The 19,919-nt window shown below is 36.3% G+C and overlaps 1 protein-coding gene across 2 annotated transcripts in view; it reads right to left on the reverse strand.

Annotated features, from left to right (window-relative positions):
• Positions 1–19,919, reverse strand: part of LOC126355227 (longitudinals lacking protein, isoforms A/B/D/L) — a 718,131-nt gene that overhangs the window by 30,179 nt on the left and 668,033 nt on the right. The window contains exon 5 of one of the 2 annotated variants that reach the window (XM_050005502.1): positions 9,031–9,503. The exons of the other annotated variant lie outside the window; for it this stretch is intronic. Coding sequence (XP_049861459.1) covers positions 9,268–9,503 — 236 coding nt within the window. The 3' untranslated portion in view covers positions 9,031–9,267. Of the gene's footprint in view, positions 1–9,030; positions 9,504–19,919 lie in introns of those variants that run through there. 2 annotated transcript variants of the gene reach the window in all.

The raw sequence follows: 19,919 nt of genomic DNA on the forward strand, positions 1-19,919 counted from the left end.
GTTTTTTAGGTTACAGAATTCACTCCCTAGGCCAGACAAGACGCCTCCTGAGATGCGACAAGCTAGCAGTAAGCAAAACGCAACACGGAATGACAATATTAATGTGGTAATAGTAAACTGCATGAGCATCTATAGAAAAGTTCCAGAACTGCTCTCATTAATAAACAGTCACAATGCCCACATAGTACTAGGGATGGAAAGTTGGCTGGAACCAAATGTAAACAGTAATGAAATTATAAACTCAGATTGGAATGTATACCGCAGAGACAGGCCGGAAAATGAAGGGGGAGATGTGTTTATAGCAACAAAAAGTGCAGTAGTATCGAAGGAAATTGCCAAAGATCCGAAATGTGAAATAATTTGGGTGAAGGTCATGGTTAAAGCAGGCTCAAACACGGTAATTGGATGTCACTATAGGCCTCCTGGTTCAGCAGCTGTTGTGGCAGAACACCTGAAGGAAAATTTTGAGTAGATTTCCCGACCATGTTATAGTTTTGGGTGGAGGTTTTAATTTACCAGATATAGACTGGGAGACTCAAACATTTATAATGGGTGGCAGGGAGAAAGAATCCAGTGAAATTTTAAGTGCATTACCTTAAAACTACCTTGAGCAGTTAAACTGAGAACCGACTTGTGGCAATAACATATTAGACCTTCTGGTGACAAACAGACTCGAACTATTTGAAACAGTTAATGCAGAACAGGGAATCAGCGATCATAAAGAGGTTACTGCATTGATGATTTCAACCATAAATAGAAATATTAAAAAAGGTAGGAAGATTTTTCTGTTTTGAAAAAGTGACAAAAATCAGATTTCAGAGTACTTGAGAGCTCAACACAAAAGTTTTATCTCAAGTACAGATAGTGTTGAGGATCAGTGGACAAAGTTCAAAACCATCATACAATATGCGTCAAATGAGTATGTGCCAAGGAAGATCATAAGAGATGGAAAAGAGCCACCGTGGTACAACAACCGAGTTAGAAAACGGCTGCGGAAGCAAAGGGAACTTCACAGCAAACATAAACATAGCCAAAGCCTTGCAGACAGACAAAAATTAAATGAAGCAAAAAGTAGTGTGAGGAGGGCTATGCAAGAGGCATTCAACTAATTCGAAAGTAAAGTTCTATGTACTGACTTGGCAGAAAATCTTAAGAAATTTTGGTCTTATGTCAAAGAGGTAGGTGGATCAAAACAATATGTCCCGACGCTCTGTGACCAAAATGCTACTGAAACAGAGGAGGACAGACTAAAGGCTGAAATACTAAATGTCTTTTTACAAAGCTGTTTCACAGAGGAAGACTGCACTGTAGTTCCTTCTCTAGATTGTCGCACAGATGACAAAATAGTAGATATCAAAATAGATGACAGAGGGATAGAAAAACAATTAAAATCACTCAAAAGAGGAAAGGCCACTGGACCTGATGGGATATCAGTTCGATTTTACACAGAGTACATGAAGGAACTTGCCCCCTTCTTGGAGCAGTGTACCGTATGTCTCTAGAAGAGTGTAGTGTTCCAAAAGATTGGAAAAGGGCACAGGTCATCCCCGTTTTCAAGAAGGGACATCGAACAGATGTGGAGAACTATAGAACTATATCTCTAATGTTGATCAGTTGTAGAATTTTGGAACACTTACTATGTTTGATTATAATGACTTTTCTGGAGACTATAAATCTACTCTGTAAGAATCAGACAATCATGTGACACTCAGCTTGCACTATTCATCCACGAGACTCAGAGGACCATAGACACGGGTTCCCAGGTAGATGCTGTGTTTCTTGACTTCTGCAAGGCATTCAATAGAGTTTCCCACAGTCGTTTAATAAACAAAGTAAGAGCATATGGACTATCAGACCAGTTTTGTGATTGGATTGAAGAGTTCTTAGACAACAGAACATGGCATGTCATTCTCAGTGGAGAGAAGTCTTCCGAAGTAAGAGTGATTTCAGGTGTGCCACAGGGGAGTGTCGTAGGACCGTTGCTATTCACAGTATATATATGACCTTGTGGAGAACATCAGAAGTTCACTGAGGCTTTTTGCGGATGATGCTGCAGTATATCAAGAGATTGTAACAATGGAAAATTGTACTGAAATGCAGGAGAATCTGCAACGAATTGACACATGGTGCTGGGAATGGCAATTGAATCTCAGTGCAGATGAGTGTAATGTGCTGCAAATACATAGAAAGAAGATCCTTTACCATTTAGTTACATTATAGCAGGTCAGCAACTGGAAGCAGTTAATTCCATAAATTATTAGGGAGAAGGCATTAGGAGTGATTTAAAATGGAATTACCATATAAAATTAATCATCGGCAATGCAGATGCCAGACTGAGGTTCAATGGAGGAATCCTAAGGAATTTCAGTCCAAAAACAAAGGAAGTAGGTTACAGTACACTTGTTTGCCTACTGTTTGAATACTGCTCACCAAAGTGGGATTTGTACCAGACAGGATTGATAGAAGAGATAGAGAAGTTCCAACAGAGAGCAGCGTGGTTTGTTACAGGATCATTTAGTAATCGTGGAAGCATTATGGAGATGATAGATAAACTCCAGTGGAAGACTCTGCAAGAGAGACACTCAGTAGCTCGGTACGGGCTTTTGTTGAATTTTCGAGGACATACCTTCACCGAAGAGTCAAGCAGTATATTTCTCCCTCCTACACATATATCGCAAAGAGACCATGAGGATAAAATCAGAAAGATTAGAGTCCACACAGAGGCATACCGACAATCTTTCTTTTCATGAACAATACGAGACTGGAAAAGAAGGGAGAACCGATAGACGTACTCAAGGTACCCTCCGCCACACGCCATCAGGTGGCTTGTGGAGTGTAGATGTAGATGTAAATTGTTGTAGCAGGTACAGTGAAATTAGTACAATTATCTAAAGAATACAATTACTCACCTAACATTGTATATGCGGAATGCAGTGACAAACTATTTCCACCATGACTGTGCATAGGATAACAATGAGAGGTAGTTAAATTGTTCTCAATAAATGCATACTTAACAATGGGAAACCTCTTCACTTCTTGATTTTACACTGACTTAGCAAATGCCACGGAATAGGCACCTAATATCGCTTGGGGCCTCCTCTGGCTCTGCAGACTGCAGCGAGATGCCACTGGTAGCACCTGACACCAAATTGCTTGCAGTGTGGAAGCCAGTTCTGGTCTGTTTGTGGGTGCAGGATCCATAGCATGGAGTCTGTGTTCCATGACATTTCAGATACTCTTGGTAGGGTTCAAATCTGGGCTCCAAGATGGCCGTCTCAACTTTTGGATCTCCCTGCATGTCTCTGGAACCATTACTGGGTGAGATGGGAGGGATGTGGTAACATTTTATATTCTTGAATCACTGCAGAACTGTCAGGGTGTTGGACGCCCAAAAATGGGTGGAGATGGTCCCCTAGCAGCTTGACGTATTGCAAACAGTTCAAATTACCTTTCAGAACAACTAGGGGGCCCTTTACATACCAGGAAAATGCAGCCCAGACCACAACAGACACACCACCACCACCTTGGACCATACCTTCTCGTCAGGTGGGATCCATCGATTCATGCAGTCTGCGATGGTACCTCCCATCGGTATGGTGCAGTTGAAATTGTGATTCATCTGACCACATCACATTACACCATTGTTCCAGTGTCCATCTCTGGAGATTGGTGGCAAATGCAAGTCGCATATTCAGTATCAATTCAGGCGGACTAGGAAAAAAACTTACCCTCATAGTCTCAGATGTTACTGAATTTAGCATATGTTAAAATGAAGAACAAAGTAAGGAACCCATGTTTTTTTTTGTTTTCTCCAAAAAAATTTCTGCCTTGAGATACAGCCCTCCAAAGATGACACTGTGCCCACAATTTTGAAGATGCGAATTTTGGGATAAATTTTTAAATGCTGTATCTCTGGAACAGCTCTATATATTTTGTTGGGTTTTTTTATTTGAAAGATAATTGCTTTATCATTACAAAGAAATCTTCCATTTGGACTTATCTACCAAAGTTCTTTTACTATAATGTTCTGAATGTTTCTTATAATTTATGGATTTTTTTTTTTTTCAAAAATGCCAATCCATAAAATTTAGATTTTTTTCTGTTGATTAGCTCTACATTCCCTGAAAAGGAGAACTTCCACTTTTAGGTTGAACAGGTTTTATAAACAATTGAAATTTTTGCCATGTATAAAACCTGTTTTATTGCCACATTATCACATAACAGGCTCATAAAAATCAAAATCTGACCTTATTTAACATAATTTTAGTTCTGAAAGATGAGTAGGAGACTCATTTTTCAAGCATTTTAAATGGTTCCAAAATGTATGTAAAAGGTACAAAGACTTATAGGTTCCAATTTATACAACTCCTGTGCACTCTGTTTTGTACTTAAATTAGCCAGTCAATGAACTAAAAATGTGTTCCACTGCTTCAGTATCTTCCTTTCATTTAGGGTGATGCCTTCCCGTTGAACCAATAGGAACTGGAGCACTTACAATCTTCAAAACATTGTGAACAGGAAGTGAGCACTGATGACATTGTTGCTGTCCTTCAGCTGGAAATCTATATCCAGCAGCTGGTCCATGTGGTTTCATAAAGTTCACTACAATTTCGTTTAGCTCATAACTGGTATTTATAATCTCTGCAATCCACCAGTCACAGTCATACACACATGCCACAAACATCCTCCTCTCTCAGGTTGTGAATATGAATATTATCCTGCTGTTTCTGAGGTGTTGGCCAAACTAATGAAATTTCTTCTTTCTTGCTCTTTAAAGTGTGTGCAATAAGAGTTTGCCCATCACTTTGAGTACAAAAGTGTCTTCTGAATTCCTTTCACAGGAGTAATTTGTTTGGACCATTCTTCTCTTTTCTGCTCAGCATTCTGAATCACAACTGTATTTGGTCTGGAAAGGTTATGTTTTATAGCATGGTCCTTCAGCAGGCCTCCTTACATCATCACAAGGCCCCTTTCTGTGACCAGTAGCACAGTATACCCAGTCAGCTGGCACAAGCGACTTACTGAATTCAAACAGCTGGTAACGATTTTTAAAATAACTGGGAGCACCATCAAAAATAATGATGATCTTCTCTGTCCCTGTTTACAGATGAAGAATTTTGTGCATTGCTAGCAAAGCATGTGCTGATTCACGTCCTGTGTCATCACTAATAACTGCAACATTTGTGGTCTTGTTTTGAAAATATGTCACTCCCCTAAAAACTGAAACCTGGTCATTACTCCAGTGATACCATTGTACTTCTTGTGCGAGAATTGGAGACCAGTTCTCAGCAAAATCACAGTGAAGCACTAAACATAGTTCTTCAGCCTGTACACACCCTTTCACTTGTGCAGTGTGTTGTTGCAATTTCTTCAGATGCTGGTGTGTTACTGCTTTCACCAACCATTTACAAATTTCATCAAGGAAACTGTCAATGGCAACAGTTTTCTTAATTTGTTTATTTTCCTCCCATGTCTCATATGTAATTTCTGTAGAGTTATCTGCTACTTCTTCCAGGCCAAGTGTCTGTAAGGACAGTCCTCCTTATCCACGGCAGTCACCATATTCTTGAAACAAACAAGTCTCTCACTTTATGTTACAGACTACTAATGACTTCACACGCCAAACCAAGGTGTCATATGTCACATGCTCCAGGAAGTTCTTTAAAGTTACCACAAAAAGTTCATAATTCATGCAGTACACATGTAAATAGACATCTCTAGGTGGGTGTGGAACTACCCAATTAGGTCATAAAATTTTGATCTTCCAATATGTGAAGTTGCACAGTTGCTCTTATAAACTACAAAAGCTTCTTTAATACAATGTATCATGTACCTCTTCTCTTTCACAATGTTTTGACCTTCAACTATTACAGTTACAGTGTCTTTTTTGTTGGCACTTGGTGAGAACAGTCCCATTTATCTTTCAGATAAAATGACTGCACTATTTGAACTCGAGCTGCTTCTACAGGTTGACCATAATAGAGGTCTGGTCTTCCAAAGACTCCTTCTGCAGACCTCAAAATTCTTGATTTGTCTACCATGAACTTTGATACTGATGCAACATGGTTCAAAATTGTTTTCTTTGAAAATATAGTTAAATCTTGCATCTTTTCACTGAATGTTGCACAATATTCAACAGCTGAATTGATACTTGTGAAAAAGTTTTGGCAAGAGGTGCAAGAGTACTTTAGTTCATTTTCTTCTGAAGATGGAATTTCTACTTTGAAGAGCTTAAGTAATTACTCTGCACTTTCTTGATGCGTAGAGCTTATGATTCGACTTGACTGACCACAGTTTCTTATCAGGACTAACACCTACCTCTGTACTTGACTGATCAGGGCATTTAATTCTTCCTCTATTGATGCAAAATCTGCACCATCTTCACCAAGGGAGGCTTCACCTTATTCAGATACCATCATTGTTGTTATTCTGTCAAAATATTTAGAACACAAAAAGTCGTCACTGGAAACATCTACACTTTGAAACAGAGTCTTCAAATGAGAACACTTATTCCCAACCTGAATAAAGTCTGTTTTTTGTTTGTCTTATAACTCTTTTATGGATATGCAAATAGTAAGCACACTTAACTCTCCTGCGGCCCCAGTCAGAAGACATTTCAAACAGTCCTTTTCACAAAACGCACTGCAACTGTATCAACTGACAAATTCCTCACGAAAACACAGAACTCACTGGATGGTCTCGGATTTTGTAGAAACCACTTTAGTAAACAAATTAGTGCTGAACAACTACAATACAGAAACCTGCAAACCCTGACAAAGAAACTGATAGGAAACTACAACCAAGTGTAAGAAATAGCTGCAACAATGAAAGTGAAAGGAAATAACTGCGACAAAGAAAGTAATAAGAAGTAACTGCAACAGACAATAGAAATAAACATTGTAACAAAGTAATTAGTAAGAAACAACTTCAGTGAAGACATACATCGCCCTTGAAAGTTCAAAAAAAAAGATTTTTTAAAAATAAAACATGTCCAACTTAAAAGCAGAAGGTCTCCTTTACAGAGAATATAGTACTACATGGTACTAATCAACATTAAAAAAATTAACTTTTCTGGATTGGCATTAGTGAAAAAAAATTATTTCTGTAAATTAAAAAAAAAAAAAATCAAAAGGCGACAGTAAAAGAACTTTTACAGATATTACCAAATGGAGGATACCATCATAATCATAAATCAATTGTCTTTCAAATAAAAAAACTGTAACAAAATATCCAAAACTGTTGCAGAGATACAGTATTTTTTTAAAAAAATTCCAAAATTTGCAACTTCAAAATGGTGTTTGCAGTGTCGTCTTCAGAGGCCTGTATCTCGGGGCAGGAACAGTTTTGGAGAAAACAAAAAAATATGTGGTTCTTATTTACTCTTGAATTTTAACATACGCTAAATTCAATAACATTTGAGACTATGAAAGTAACCCCCCTGCCTGAAGTGATACGGATTATGCCAAGTCGCTGTGTCCAATGGTGTTGGGTTAACTGTGGCACCCGCATGCGTCACTGGCTCAATAAGCTGTGTAACCCCTATTCCTGCTGATTATCTACTGGGAGATGTGTCTAGCATGTCCTGCATTAAGTTGAGCCATTATTTGTTGCATTGTTGCCCTTTAGTCAGTATTGACAATCTGTCTCAGATGTCACTGCACATATTCGTAGAAGGTGGCTGGATAGTGGATGGTTTATCAGTTGTGGGCCACAATGAGTTCATTCAGCCATGGACCGTGATGATCTCATTCAGCCATTCAAGATAACCATGAACACAGTTGAATGTGTCAAGCCAAATTCCTGCACCACTGCCAAAATCAGAATTCAGATCCCTCGGGCACCAACCACCATATCCTGTTTAAATGGTGTCAGCTCACGATGATGCCGCATGTTACACAAATCACTTGCACAACCACTTTTCAGGAGGTCTTCTGTACAACTGTAGCTGGCACACAAGGCATGTAATGTGCATATAACACACCTGCATCATCTGTGCTTCACAATCCCATGACATTTGCTAAGTCAGTGTAGCCTCTCCATCTCGGAAATAAATTTTAGAATTTTTTTTTCTTTTTTTGTGAATGCTGATATCATCATAAAAATCACTGTTTTCTGGTCCCAGCACCTGCGTGAATGTACTTTCCAATACTGGTTACAAAATTGTTAATGTTCATCAACTGAAGCATAAAGTATGTCACACATCACAGTTTTTAAGATTTCCACAAAGCTATGGTGTAATTTTCCTGCAAGGGCAAAAACACTGAAAGAAATGGGTAGCTTCATCTTTCTGTGTGTTTGAGGAGTCTCCATTCTGCTTCTTCATGAGATGTATAAAGACAATGAATGAATTAGTTCTATGTTGTTAATTAGTTTGCAACTGGTAAACGTCTATTTGAATTTCATGTTGCATAGTTATCTTCTTAACTCTCTAATAAAATACATTATATAATTAGGACTACTGCAAATATTTACATCACCAAATGTTCAGTGCATGCTTCAGTATACTATTTTTTCCCCTTTCATACAAAAAAATTTAAAAATTAGTACACAAAAGCACAATATGGCAAAGAATAACGAAAACTGCAAAGAAGTGTTCTTTATTCACATGGCACATTGCTAAATGTTTGTGGTATTTAAGTTGATACCATCCTTCTTGTTTCACAGGAAATTGAGAGAAAATTTTGTTTCTTATAAACAAACAAAACAAAATGTTGCAGCAAGTAACATGCGAAAATTTAACTGGAGCATCACAGCACCAGAATATACATTTTAACTGCTATGAAACGAAGTCTTGCTCGACCTCAGTGGTACTTGTGTGTCTAGATTGTTCACTAGAAAACACCTCATCTAAAAAATTTTGCTGAAAAATAAGAGCCAGTCTCAGTTTCTGAAAATTTTGCAATCATTCTGAATTCAAGTGACCAGGAACAATTAAATTCCCTCATTAGGTGAGCAAATATGAACTGAAAATTTCATCTTCCTCCATAATAGTTTTGTATTGTAACTTTAAGAATCAAACAAACTCTTAACTCACAGTTTTATTTCAGTATTATATATTTATTAATTCTGTGTCAAGGAAGTAAATATTACATATACATAAAAAAATCACATGTAAACAACTTTTTTTGCCAAACAATCGATAAACACAGAATATGCACATATTTAACAAAATACATGGCAGATCCCACTTCATTTCGGAACACAAAAAGTTTCAGCAAATAGGAACCATGATAAAAGAAGAGTTCCAAGTTTACCATCTGCACAGCATCAGAAGTTCTCATTTGGTGCTGTTAACTCACTATAGTGTCTAGCTAAGAAGTGTTGTTTAAGGCTGCTTCTCCGCTTTGATTTGTATGGGCATCTGGGGCAGGCAAATCGTGGTTCTTTACCACACTCAAATGTAGTGTGTCGATAAAAATTACTGTAATAGCTGTATGATTTACCACACAGTTGACATGGGTAGAAACCACGCTCTGTCCAATGGTTTTTTGAAGCTGAAGAACCTGAAATTGTACAATTGTGCTGTTACTTAGCTCATTATAGGTTTCCTTTAGTACAGTCAAAAGCAAGGAAAGCAAGAAACATGAAAATCATTGCAAAAGTGATGCACACAGTGTAAATACAGGTAACAAAATTTAAGAAAAGTGCTTTACTTTAACATTTCATAATTCCTATACCTAAATTTTGCATTATGAGTATACATTATTGTGAAAGGCACTCTACTTACAATAATTACTTTTAATAAGCTAAGGAAATTAGCTGCATCAAACCAGTCTCAGGACTGAAGACAACAACAACAACAACAAGGAAACTGAATAAAAGGTTTCAAGAAATAGAACCAACATTGTACAATAATGGCCAAATTGAATAAAAGGTCTCAAGAAATAGAACCAACATTGTACAATAATGGACAATTCAAAGTCTTGATGTTGAAAAGATTGCAGTACAGCTTCAAATATACATATTTAATTACATACATTTCATTAAACAATTTCAGCATGATGTAAAGATGTTGATTTAATAAAAAGAAGACTCATAACTAAACACATACGAAGCAGAAAGTTTTGAGTACAAGATGCACAGAGGAAATAAAGAACAACATGGTAGATATATATGCACATTACAAAACAATACAGATACAAAGTAAAGCAGACACTGATTTGATGAGTAATTCTCTTATCAATATACAAAAATGAAAGCAGAAAGTTTTGAGTAAAGTATGCATAAATCTAACAAAGAATAAAGTGATAGTTGTATACATGTACAATAAAATACAGCTTGCACACATCACACAATACATTATTTATATGAGAGTTATTTAAGCTTCTAGTAATTGCACATTTACAACACAAAATATTTCTGTTGTTTCCTTGCATAGCAATGTTTCATTTAAGCACTGAAATGAGTGTGTAGAAAAATGACCTAAGCATAGCTTTCACATTGTCTGCACAATCCAACAATCTGTTTCCATATCTGGGACTTTCATTATTAAATAGAAATGAACGTTTCTTTATCTTATTAGTAATTAAAAAATCACACCTTATTTGATCAAAAGTTGATGAAGCGTGATTACAACAAGTAATGCAAAATGAGAAAATATCAACTACTACCCTCTGGAATGAGTGACACTTTTACAACCATAAATAAATATTAATTTGAGTTGTTCTTGCTATTATTCTTGCATCTGGTTTTTCTTTTGATGTTTTGTGGTACATGGCATTTTACAATTTTTACCTATTCTGATTGACTTTACAGTATTATGAGAAGGAAAGTTGCTACTCACCATATAGCGGAGATGCTGAGTCGCAGATAGGCACAACAAAAAGACTGTCACAATTAAAGCTTTCAGCCATTAAGGCCTTCGTCAATGACACACACACACACACACACACACACACACACACACACACACGTGCACGAGCATGCAAACGCAACTTACACACACACATGCACGAGCATGCAAACGCAACTTACACACACAACAGCATTCTCAGGCAACTGAAACCGATGTGTGTGTGTGTGTGTGTGTGTGTGTAGTTATGCATGTCTATCATTGACAAAGCCTTAATGGCTGAAAGTTTTAATTGTGACAGTCTATTTGTTGTGCCTATCTGTGACTCAGCATCTCCGCTATATGGTGAGTAGAAATTTTCCTTCTCATAATATTCTTGCATTCCATCCTAGATTTTCCATTGTCTGATTAACTTTGCACTAGACTTAATTTCTTTGTTTTTCATATTGCTGCAATTTGTAGAGTTTCATTGACAGATCATTGTTCTACACTATGTATATGTGTATTACTACATATAAGGAAGACTGTGTTATCCTGGTCTTTTAGTGTACATCACAATGTGAATATTTGATTTAGTGGTGTACTTATACTGTGATATATACAGCCTTATCCATAACTATGACATAAGGGTGGTCAATAATGGAATTGCATTTTAATATGACAATTATTCTATTCTGGAAAATGTTAAGCTTTGTTCATTATTACTGAGTGAGGTGTTACACTGAGTAAAGTTCTGGACTCATTTTTGGGGAGGCGAGAATTTCAATCTCCATCTAGTTGAGTCTGATTTAGGGTTTCCATAAATAAATATTGTAGAGATGGTTCTTTCACTGAGACTGTAGATGATTCCTTCCTTCATACCCGTCCAATCCACACAAACACTGCCTCTAATAAGCAAGATCTTATTCATTCATTCACTCATCATACCATGTTCCATAAACTCCATCATGAAGCAGAGCTTTCAAGTTCATAAAGCAAGTCAAGTTATGTATTAATTAGTAGAAGTAGCCACAGCAGGCAGCTTATGTAGACTATATTAACAATAAAATCAGACTAGTGTCAATCTACATCTATTGATAAATTGATAATTATGAGAATTGCTGCAGATTAATGTATATTTCACATTAAATTGCTTTTGACTCATGAAGTTGATATTTGTAATCCCTTTTCATCTAAATGAACAGTAACCAACACACAAGGAAAAAAGACTCTCATTTTCACAACTTCATCAATTCCTAAGATACAGGCATCAGCTTTGTTTTTTTAAGTGGAATTATGCTATTTTTTTCCCACCAGATTAGTAGGTCTGTACAAAGCAAATTCAGTGATATAAACAATGTATGAAAATATAGATAACTTCATACCATAAATAAGACATGTTAAATTGCAGACAGGCACAATTAAAAGACACTTCCAAAAAGATTTGGGCCACAGCCTTCATCAGTGAAAGAGAAACATAGAGACACACACCATTGACACATACAAGCAATCATTGCTTCTATAAATGACACAAATCTAGGCTGAGGTGTACCTGCTTTTGTGTATAAATGGTGTGTGTGTCCCTCTGCTTCCCTTTTACTGATGAAGGCTGTAGCCAAGAGCTTTGTGTAAGTGTCTTTCAACTGTGCCAAATTGCAACTTAACATGTCTTCTTTATGGTAAGTAGGAATCTATTTTTCCTACATAAATGATATGCCTATGTGGAGTTTCCACTGTTTGAAATCCAGTGATGTAAGTTTTATTATAGACCTGGCAAAAATTATGTAATAAAACTTTTAGTGCTGCAGTTGCAGGTGTTTGAATGGCATCCAGAAGTTTATGACACTCTCCACAGACACGACTAGCGTTAATGCAACCAATATATGATGTTTACATCATTCTTAATGGATAGTTTCCTTGGAGAATAACATAAACATCTGGGGGGCATATCATTTTGTTGGAGCTACAACACTAATAAGAACGGGCATGTATGTACATACAAGAGGGCATCTGCATGCGTAGGCACCCACAAATGAACACATGCATATCCATATATACAAACACAAACACACACACACACACACACACACACACACACACACACACACATACACATGGTGCTATTAATAGTAATATATTACTACTATTACTTACATTGTTTGTATTCCAACCCATAAATCCAATTTTATTCTGTTTTTCCAAAAAACAGTTAGTTTTAAATACCAGCAAACAGTAACATCACAAAGTGTAACACAGATGAAATTGTAATGCCGCATTTCTCAGGTCTCATTCCTCTTTATTCAACTGTTGTGACATTTAATAAATATAGTGTCTTTTCATTGGTTTTACCAGGATAAGACAAGAAAATATAGGACAAACACAAAATATCACCTAACAATAAGAAGCTAAAAAATATATCACTGGAACAGCACAATATAAGAATGTCCATTTAGTTAGTTGGTTAGTTAGTGTGGAAGTTTACACATCAGTACAGAAAAGTCTTGTTTACTTCTTTTGCTTCCTCTTTTACTAGTTAGTTCTATGGAAAAAAAATAAAAACACATTCCAAAAAGTTAAGCTAAGTGATACAAGTCGGTTTCTATTTCCAAAAACAGTGGATGGTCATCCTGACTTCAACTGAATGGGACCAATTTAACTGTCTCTATAAATGACACAAATCTAGACTAGCAATCTAATTTTCTCAATTAGAGAGCAATAAACAATTTCTCAATCCACAGTTTTTGTGATATAACATTTGAAATCCTCTGTGTCAAAGATATATATGTATTTCAAACAAAAAAATTCTTTACTAGAGGAGTATGTGCAATAACACACATTTTCCATAAAATTCAACATTTTTACACGAATTGCATACATTTTTAACAAAATATTTATCAATCATTGTTCAGGTTTTTTGGGTTCTTGAACAACACACAAACATGAAATTTGTGTTCCATACATGCAGTCACACTCCAGTAGTCAACTGCATATCATCAGCAATAATCGTTTGGGTATGTTAACTCATTACGATGTCTAGACAACATATGATTTTTCAGTTTGTTTTTCTGCTTTGATTTAAATGGGCACCTGCTGCAAGCAAATCGTGGTTCTTTGCCACACTCAAATGCTGTGTGTCGATATAAATTGCTATAATAGGTATATGTTTTACCACACACCTGACATGGGTAAGAACCACGGTCTGTCCAATGCGGTCTTGAGTAAGTGGAACCTGGAATTGTAGAATTATATTTGCTGTTATTTAACATATTATAAGTTTTATTTCATACAGAGACAAGCTAAATGGTGTCACATAAAAATGGGACAAATATGTTATGTGTAGTGCAAACAAAAATAACAAAAATCTTGGAAATATTTTTCACTAATTGTCTACACTGCATGTATCAAATACTTACATCACAAGTATAAATTATTTTTAAGGTCATATACAGTGGTGCAACTACGCATTATCCCATACTGGTACCTGAAGCTACAGCAACAAGCAAAATGAAGAATTAAATGATGGAAGGAGATTTTGACTGTATGGTAACACAAAACATTGAAAAACCATAATAACTGGTGCTGAATAAATATACTGTATACTGTAGTTAGCACATACACATATGCATGTTTGGGGTCACAATTATTTAAATCTGTAAAGTAACATTAATATGCGACTAATTAGGTGATGGTCATATAGTGTGCTCAACGAATAGGAGTAGTTCTTATGCATACACTTCAACTAACATAAAGAAGGCTCAGAAAAGAAACATGTATCAGTGTCTACAGGGTGGTCCATTGATCATGACCAGGCCAAATATCTCAGAAAATAAGTGTCAAACACAAAAACTAAAAAGTATGAAACTTGTCTAGCTTGAAGGGGGAAACCAGATGGCACTATGGTTGGCCCACTAGATGGCACTGCCATAGTTCAAACGGATATCTACTGAATTAAAAAAAATAGGAACATTAATGCATTTGGCAATACATGTAACAACATTCCTCTCGACAGCGAGTAGTTCGCCTACCTTAATGTTTGCACATGCATTGACAATGCGCTGACACATGTTGTCAGGCATTGTCGGTGGAGCACGATAGCAAATATCCTTCAACATTCCCCACAGAAAGAAATCCGGGGATGTCAGATCCAGTGAACGTGCGGGCCATGGTATGGTGCTTCGATGACCAATCCATCTGTCATGAAATATGCTATTCAATTCCACTTCAACTGCACTCGAACTATGTGCCAGACATTCACTGTGTTGGAAGTACATCACCATTCTGTCATGCAGTGAAAGATCTTGTAGTAACATTGGTAGAACATTACATAGGAAATCAGCATACATTGCACTATTTAGATTGCCATCAATAAAACGGGGGCAAATTATCCTTCCTCCCATAATGCCGCACCATACATTAACCTGCCGAGGTTGCTGATGTTCCACTTGTCACAGCCATCATGGAATTTCCATTGCTCAATAGTGCATGTTATGCCGGTTTAAGTTACCGCTGTTGGTGAATGACGCTTCGTCACTAAATAAAATGCGTGCAAAAAATCTGTCATTGTCCCATAATTTCTCTTGTGCCCAGTGGCAGAACTGTACTCCAATGTTCAAAGTCATCGCCATGCAATTCCTGGTGCATAGAAATATGGTACGAGTGCAATCAATGTTGATGTAGCATTCTCAACACCGACGTTTTTGAGATTCCCGATTCTCACGCAATTTGTCTGCTACTGATGTGCGGATTAGCTGCAACAGCAGCTAAAACACCTGCTTGGGCATCTTTATTTGTTGCAGGTTGTGTTTGATGTTTCACATGTGGCCGAACACTTCCTGTTTCCTTAAATAACGTAACTATCTGGCGAACAGTCCGGACACTTGGCTGGTCCGGACACTTGGATGAAGTCATCCAAGATACTGAGCAGCATACATAGCACATGCCTGTTAGGCATTTTGATCATAATAGCCATACATCAACACAATATTGACCTTTTCCACAATTGGTAAATGGTCCATTTTAACACGGGTAATGTATCATGAAGCAAATACTGTCTGCACTGGCGGAATGTTACATGATACCACGTACTTATACATTTGTGACTATTACAGCGCCATATATCACAAAGCGAAAAAAGTGGTCCAACTAAAACATTCATATTTCTCTACGTACTACATGAATATGTAATAAAAAATGAGGGTTCCTATTTTAAAAAATGCAGTTGATATCCGTTTGAACTATGGCAGTGCCATCTAGCAGGCCAACCATAGTGCCATCTGGTTTCCCCCTTCAAGCTAGATGAGTTTTGTTCTTTGTAGTTTTTTTGTTTGATGCTTATTTTGTGAGATATTTGACCCGGTCACTATCAATGGACCACCCTGTATCTGTGAACAGAAATACCATTTCAAAATTCATGTTATACATTTTTCACAAAATAATAACACACAAATTTTTTCTTAATTATAACTAACTTTAGAGGCCCAAAAACTGTTTGTTATGATGTGAACTAGGATACATTACTGTATATGGACATAACATTCTAGAACACAAGTAGAATTGTTCAAAATTAATCTTATTCAAGTCTTTTACTATCGCTGGACACCACTGCTAAAATGGTCAATAAGAGCTCACCATCTATCTGCAATAAGTTTACCATTCCATTCTTAAATTTCACTGTGAAGACTGTTTATTCACAAAATCTGAAAACATGAGATAAACACAGAAAAATTACACAATCACAGAATATGAGGAATTCTACAAGGTAAAGTTCTCCTTACTGGTAACAGCAATATCATAGTCACCGATAAAATGCCAGATCTCCTGTTAGAGAAAGCAAATGAAACCCTCAAGGATGTTCACAACTGGGCAGTATGCAATAAATTGATGTTGAACATAAAGAAAACAAACAGTACACACTTTAATGTCATTTTTTAGGGATTAGCATTGATTGTCTTACCATGGAATGAACACACAAAGATACTGGAAAAATAATGTCATCAGTACATTATGCTCTTCGCATTTTAGCATCGGTTTGTAACAGCCAGTGTCTTGTGGTTACATACTGTGCCTACATACACTCATATCTTAGTTATGGGATTCTTTTCTGGCAGATGGAGACAGTTTTTAAACAGAAAAAAGGGAAATAAGAATAATAACTAGAAGTTGTAATCAAGCTCATTGTAAGGAAGTACTAAAAAAATTAGGCATCCTTACTACACCAAATGATTTCATATACCAATTTATTGCGCGTATCAGGAAAACCATTATTTTATTAATACTTCTGTACATAATCATGGAACAAAAGTCAATTTGAACTTACATTTACCCATAAAAAAATCTTGAAACAACATTTTATATTAGAGAATAAAATGAATAATAAATTGTCAAAGAAAATGAAAATTATTACTAAAAATATTACGAAAAGGAAAGTTGCTACTCACCATATAGCAAAGATGCTGAGTCACAGATAAGCTTTCTTTGTCAAAAATAGAGGAGACACACACACACACACACACACACACACACACACACACAAATGTAACTCATGCACACATGACTGCAGTCTCTGGTAATTGAAGCCACAAGATTACTAAAATTCATCTGTTTAAAAAGGGAGCTAAAAATGTTCTTCATAAGTATTGTATACTACACAATTAAAGATTACTCAGAGGACTCAGAGTAATGGGTAGCAATCATAAGGGACAACTACCCCTCTCTGTTGCATTTCAGTACATGGTCATGGTTTACTGCTTTCACAAGGAAGTAATGTCTCTATATGTAATACGCACGATAGTTATGTCTTGTCATTCTCTGAGTTTAACACTCAAAACCTCACTCTGCAGGTGGGGGGTGTCCTGACACAGTTTTTCATGTGGACTGAGGATCATAGTTGAATATGTGTGCGCACATAGAGTCAGCTTTCTCAACAGACTGGATTTTGTGCACAGGGCACAGCAGCATCTTCACAGTCCAGGAGTCATCAACAGGTGTTTTTAGGGTGTTTGGTGTCATAATATAAGTTACTTGAAACAAATTGTATGCAAATCGAGGAACATTGTACAATAGAGGCGAAACAGTTGTTAGGACCCTGATCTCATATTCGAGAGGGGTTGCTCTGTCTAGCCGTCCTCATTTGGCTTTCCCTTGGTTTTCCTAAATCATTTAGGTAAATGCTGGATCCTCAATCAGGGCCATGGTCAATCATCTGTGCAATACTCACAGACCACCTCTCTTATCTCCATAGAACATATTATATATTCTATGTGGGTGTATATTTTGAGCTGTTGATTGCCACTGTATTGCCTTGGCAGTTCTTGTATCTTTGACAGATGATCCTTGGATGAATAAAGACAAATAAATAAACAAACTTAATTGCACTCATTCAGGTGTGAACTATCAGAATACAAAGCAGTAAAGGCATTGGAAGAGTAGAGGGCAAACAAAGCATAAAAATAATATTAATATAAGAAATAAGGAAAAAAGTTCTTTCAAAAAAAGATAAATACATTTACATTAAATGCTCATGAAACTATGTTTCAAGAGTGATTCTAGATTTTACCAGAATTTAAAAAAAAAAACAATAGAAAAATCAGAAACAATATGGCAGTGCAATTGTAAGTTAATAGTTCTGAAACATAATAAAAACGATTTGCAATATGTTTGCTGCAAGAAATCATTGTTATAATATCTTGCCAGAAAAGAAGAGAAAAATGAACATTAAAAAAACAGTCTGATGCTCTGGTGTGCTGTGAACAGAACTGACAAGAAATATTTATTAAGGAAGAAAGCAAGACTACACATGGGCTTTGGAATGGATGAAAGTAAAGTGACAGAACCATAAGAAAAAGCAGCAACAGAATGTAAGTTATAGCAAAACTGGCAGAATAGAATCCAACTTGATGACAGAAGGGGGTTAGAAGAAAGAAGAAGCAATAAAAAGTATCATGAAGTAGACTGTGGTTATCAGCAGGCCTTTAGAGTTAAGGTATCTCACACTATTGGAATTGTAAATTATGAGGCACACTTGATAACTTTTATGTTAAAGCACTGTCCTTGGAAATAAGAGGTCTATTTCTGTTTTCCAACATGACTTATAACTTTTTATTTGTTATTAAGAGACCAAACTCAGTTCTATTGACTGATGTTTAAGTGACCTAAGATAGATCACATATCCTGATATAGGCCTTGAGATAGCCATTTCCTCTCATACATATTCGTCAACTAGGAGGATATCTATTTTCATATGACACTACAGACAAGTATGTGGGTGTTGGATGTGTGATGCATGTATGTGTTTGGCATTAAATAGCTCTGATGAAGGATATTATCTGAAAACTCAGCAAAATTTTCAGTCTTGTTTACAAGTTTGCCAACCATCGAATGCCTCAATTATATGATGAGTGGTTACCTTATGCTTGTATATGTTAGGTATTAAATAGCTCTGATGAAGGACGTTGTCTGAAAAGTTAGCAACAATTTCAGTCTTGTTTACAAGTCTGCCAACCACTCAATGTTTCAACTATATGAGTGGTTACCTTCAGTCCTTGTATTGTTTTCTACAACTAACTTCTGGAATTCTTTTGCTTCCATGTAAGGTTTCAAAGCTTTACAAATTTCTTCTGCTACTGGTTTTCCCAACAAACAAATGACAATGGATAACACATGGTCTTGAGAGGTGCTGCAACTGTACAGTTTTTAAAATATTTATGACTTTTAGTTGCAAATTATCACAGATGATTACTTGTTTTATTTGCTTAATGGTCATCTTAAGATTTATTTTTTGTAAAAGAACAGTCATTAGCTGTAAAATAAGAGGAAGAGTTCTGTAGCAGACTTGTAATAACATTCAGTGGTATCCATTGTTTTATTTATCCCACTCTGTGTCATGCAGATCCATGTGTCATGGATAATGGCTTGGGGGGGGGGGGGGCTGAGAGGGATAGTGGCTAAGAAACTATTAAAATGTAAGAAAGATATTGCCTAAAAATGTGTTAAAAATTTGTTTGAAACTGTTAAGCTATTTGGATAATGCACCTAATGAACATTGTTAAATGTTGATAGCAAACTGTTGATTTTAATCTTGAGATTATGATTATTATACTTTTAATGGTAAAATTTATCATCAAGCAGAGTAAGTTTAGCAACTGGTAAT

Source organism: Schistocerca gregaria, chromosome 3 (assembly GCF_023897955.1).
Source record: "Schistocerca gregaria isolate iqSchGreg1 chromosome 3, iqSchGreg1.2, whole genome shotgun sequence".
Classification (NCBI taxonomy): Eukaryota; Metazoa; Arthropoda; class Insecta; order Orthoptera; family Acrididae; genus Schistocerca; species Schistocerca gregaria.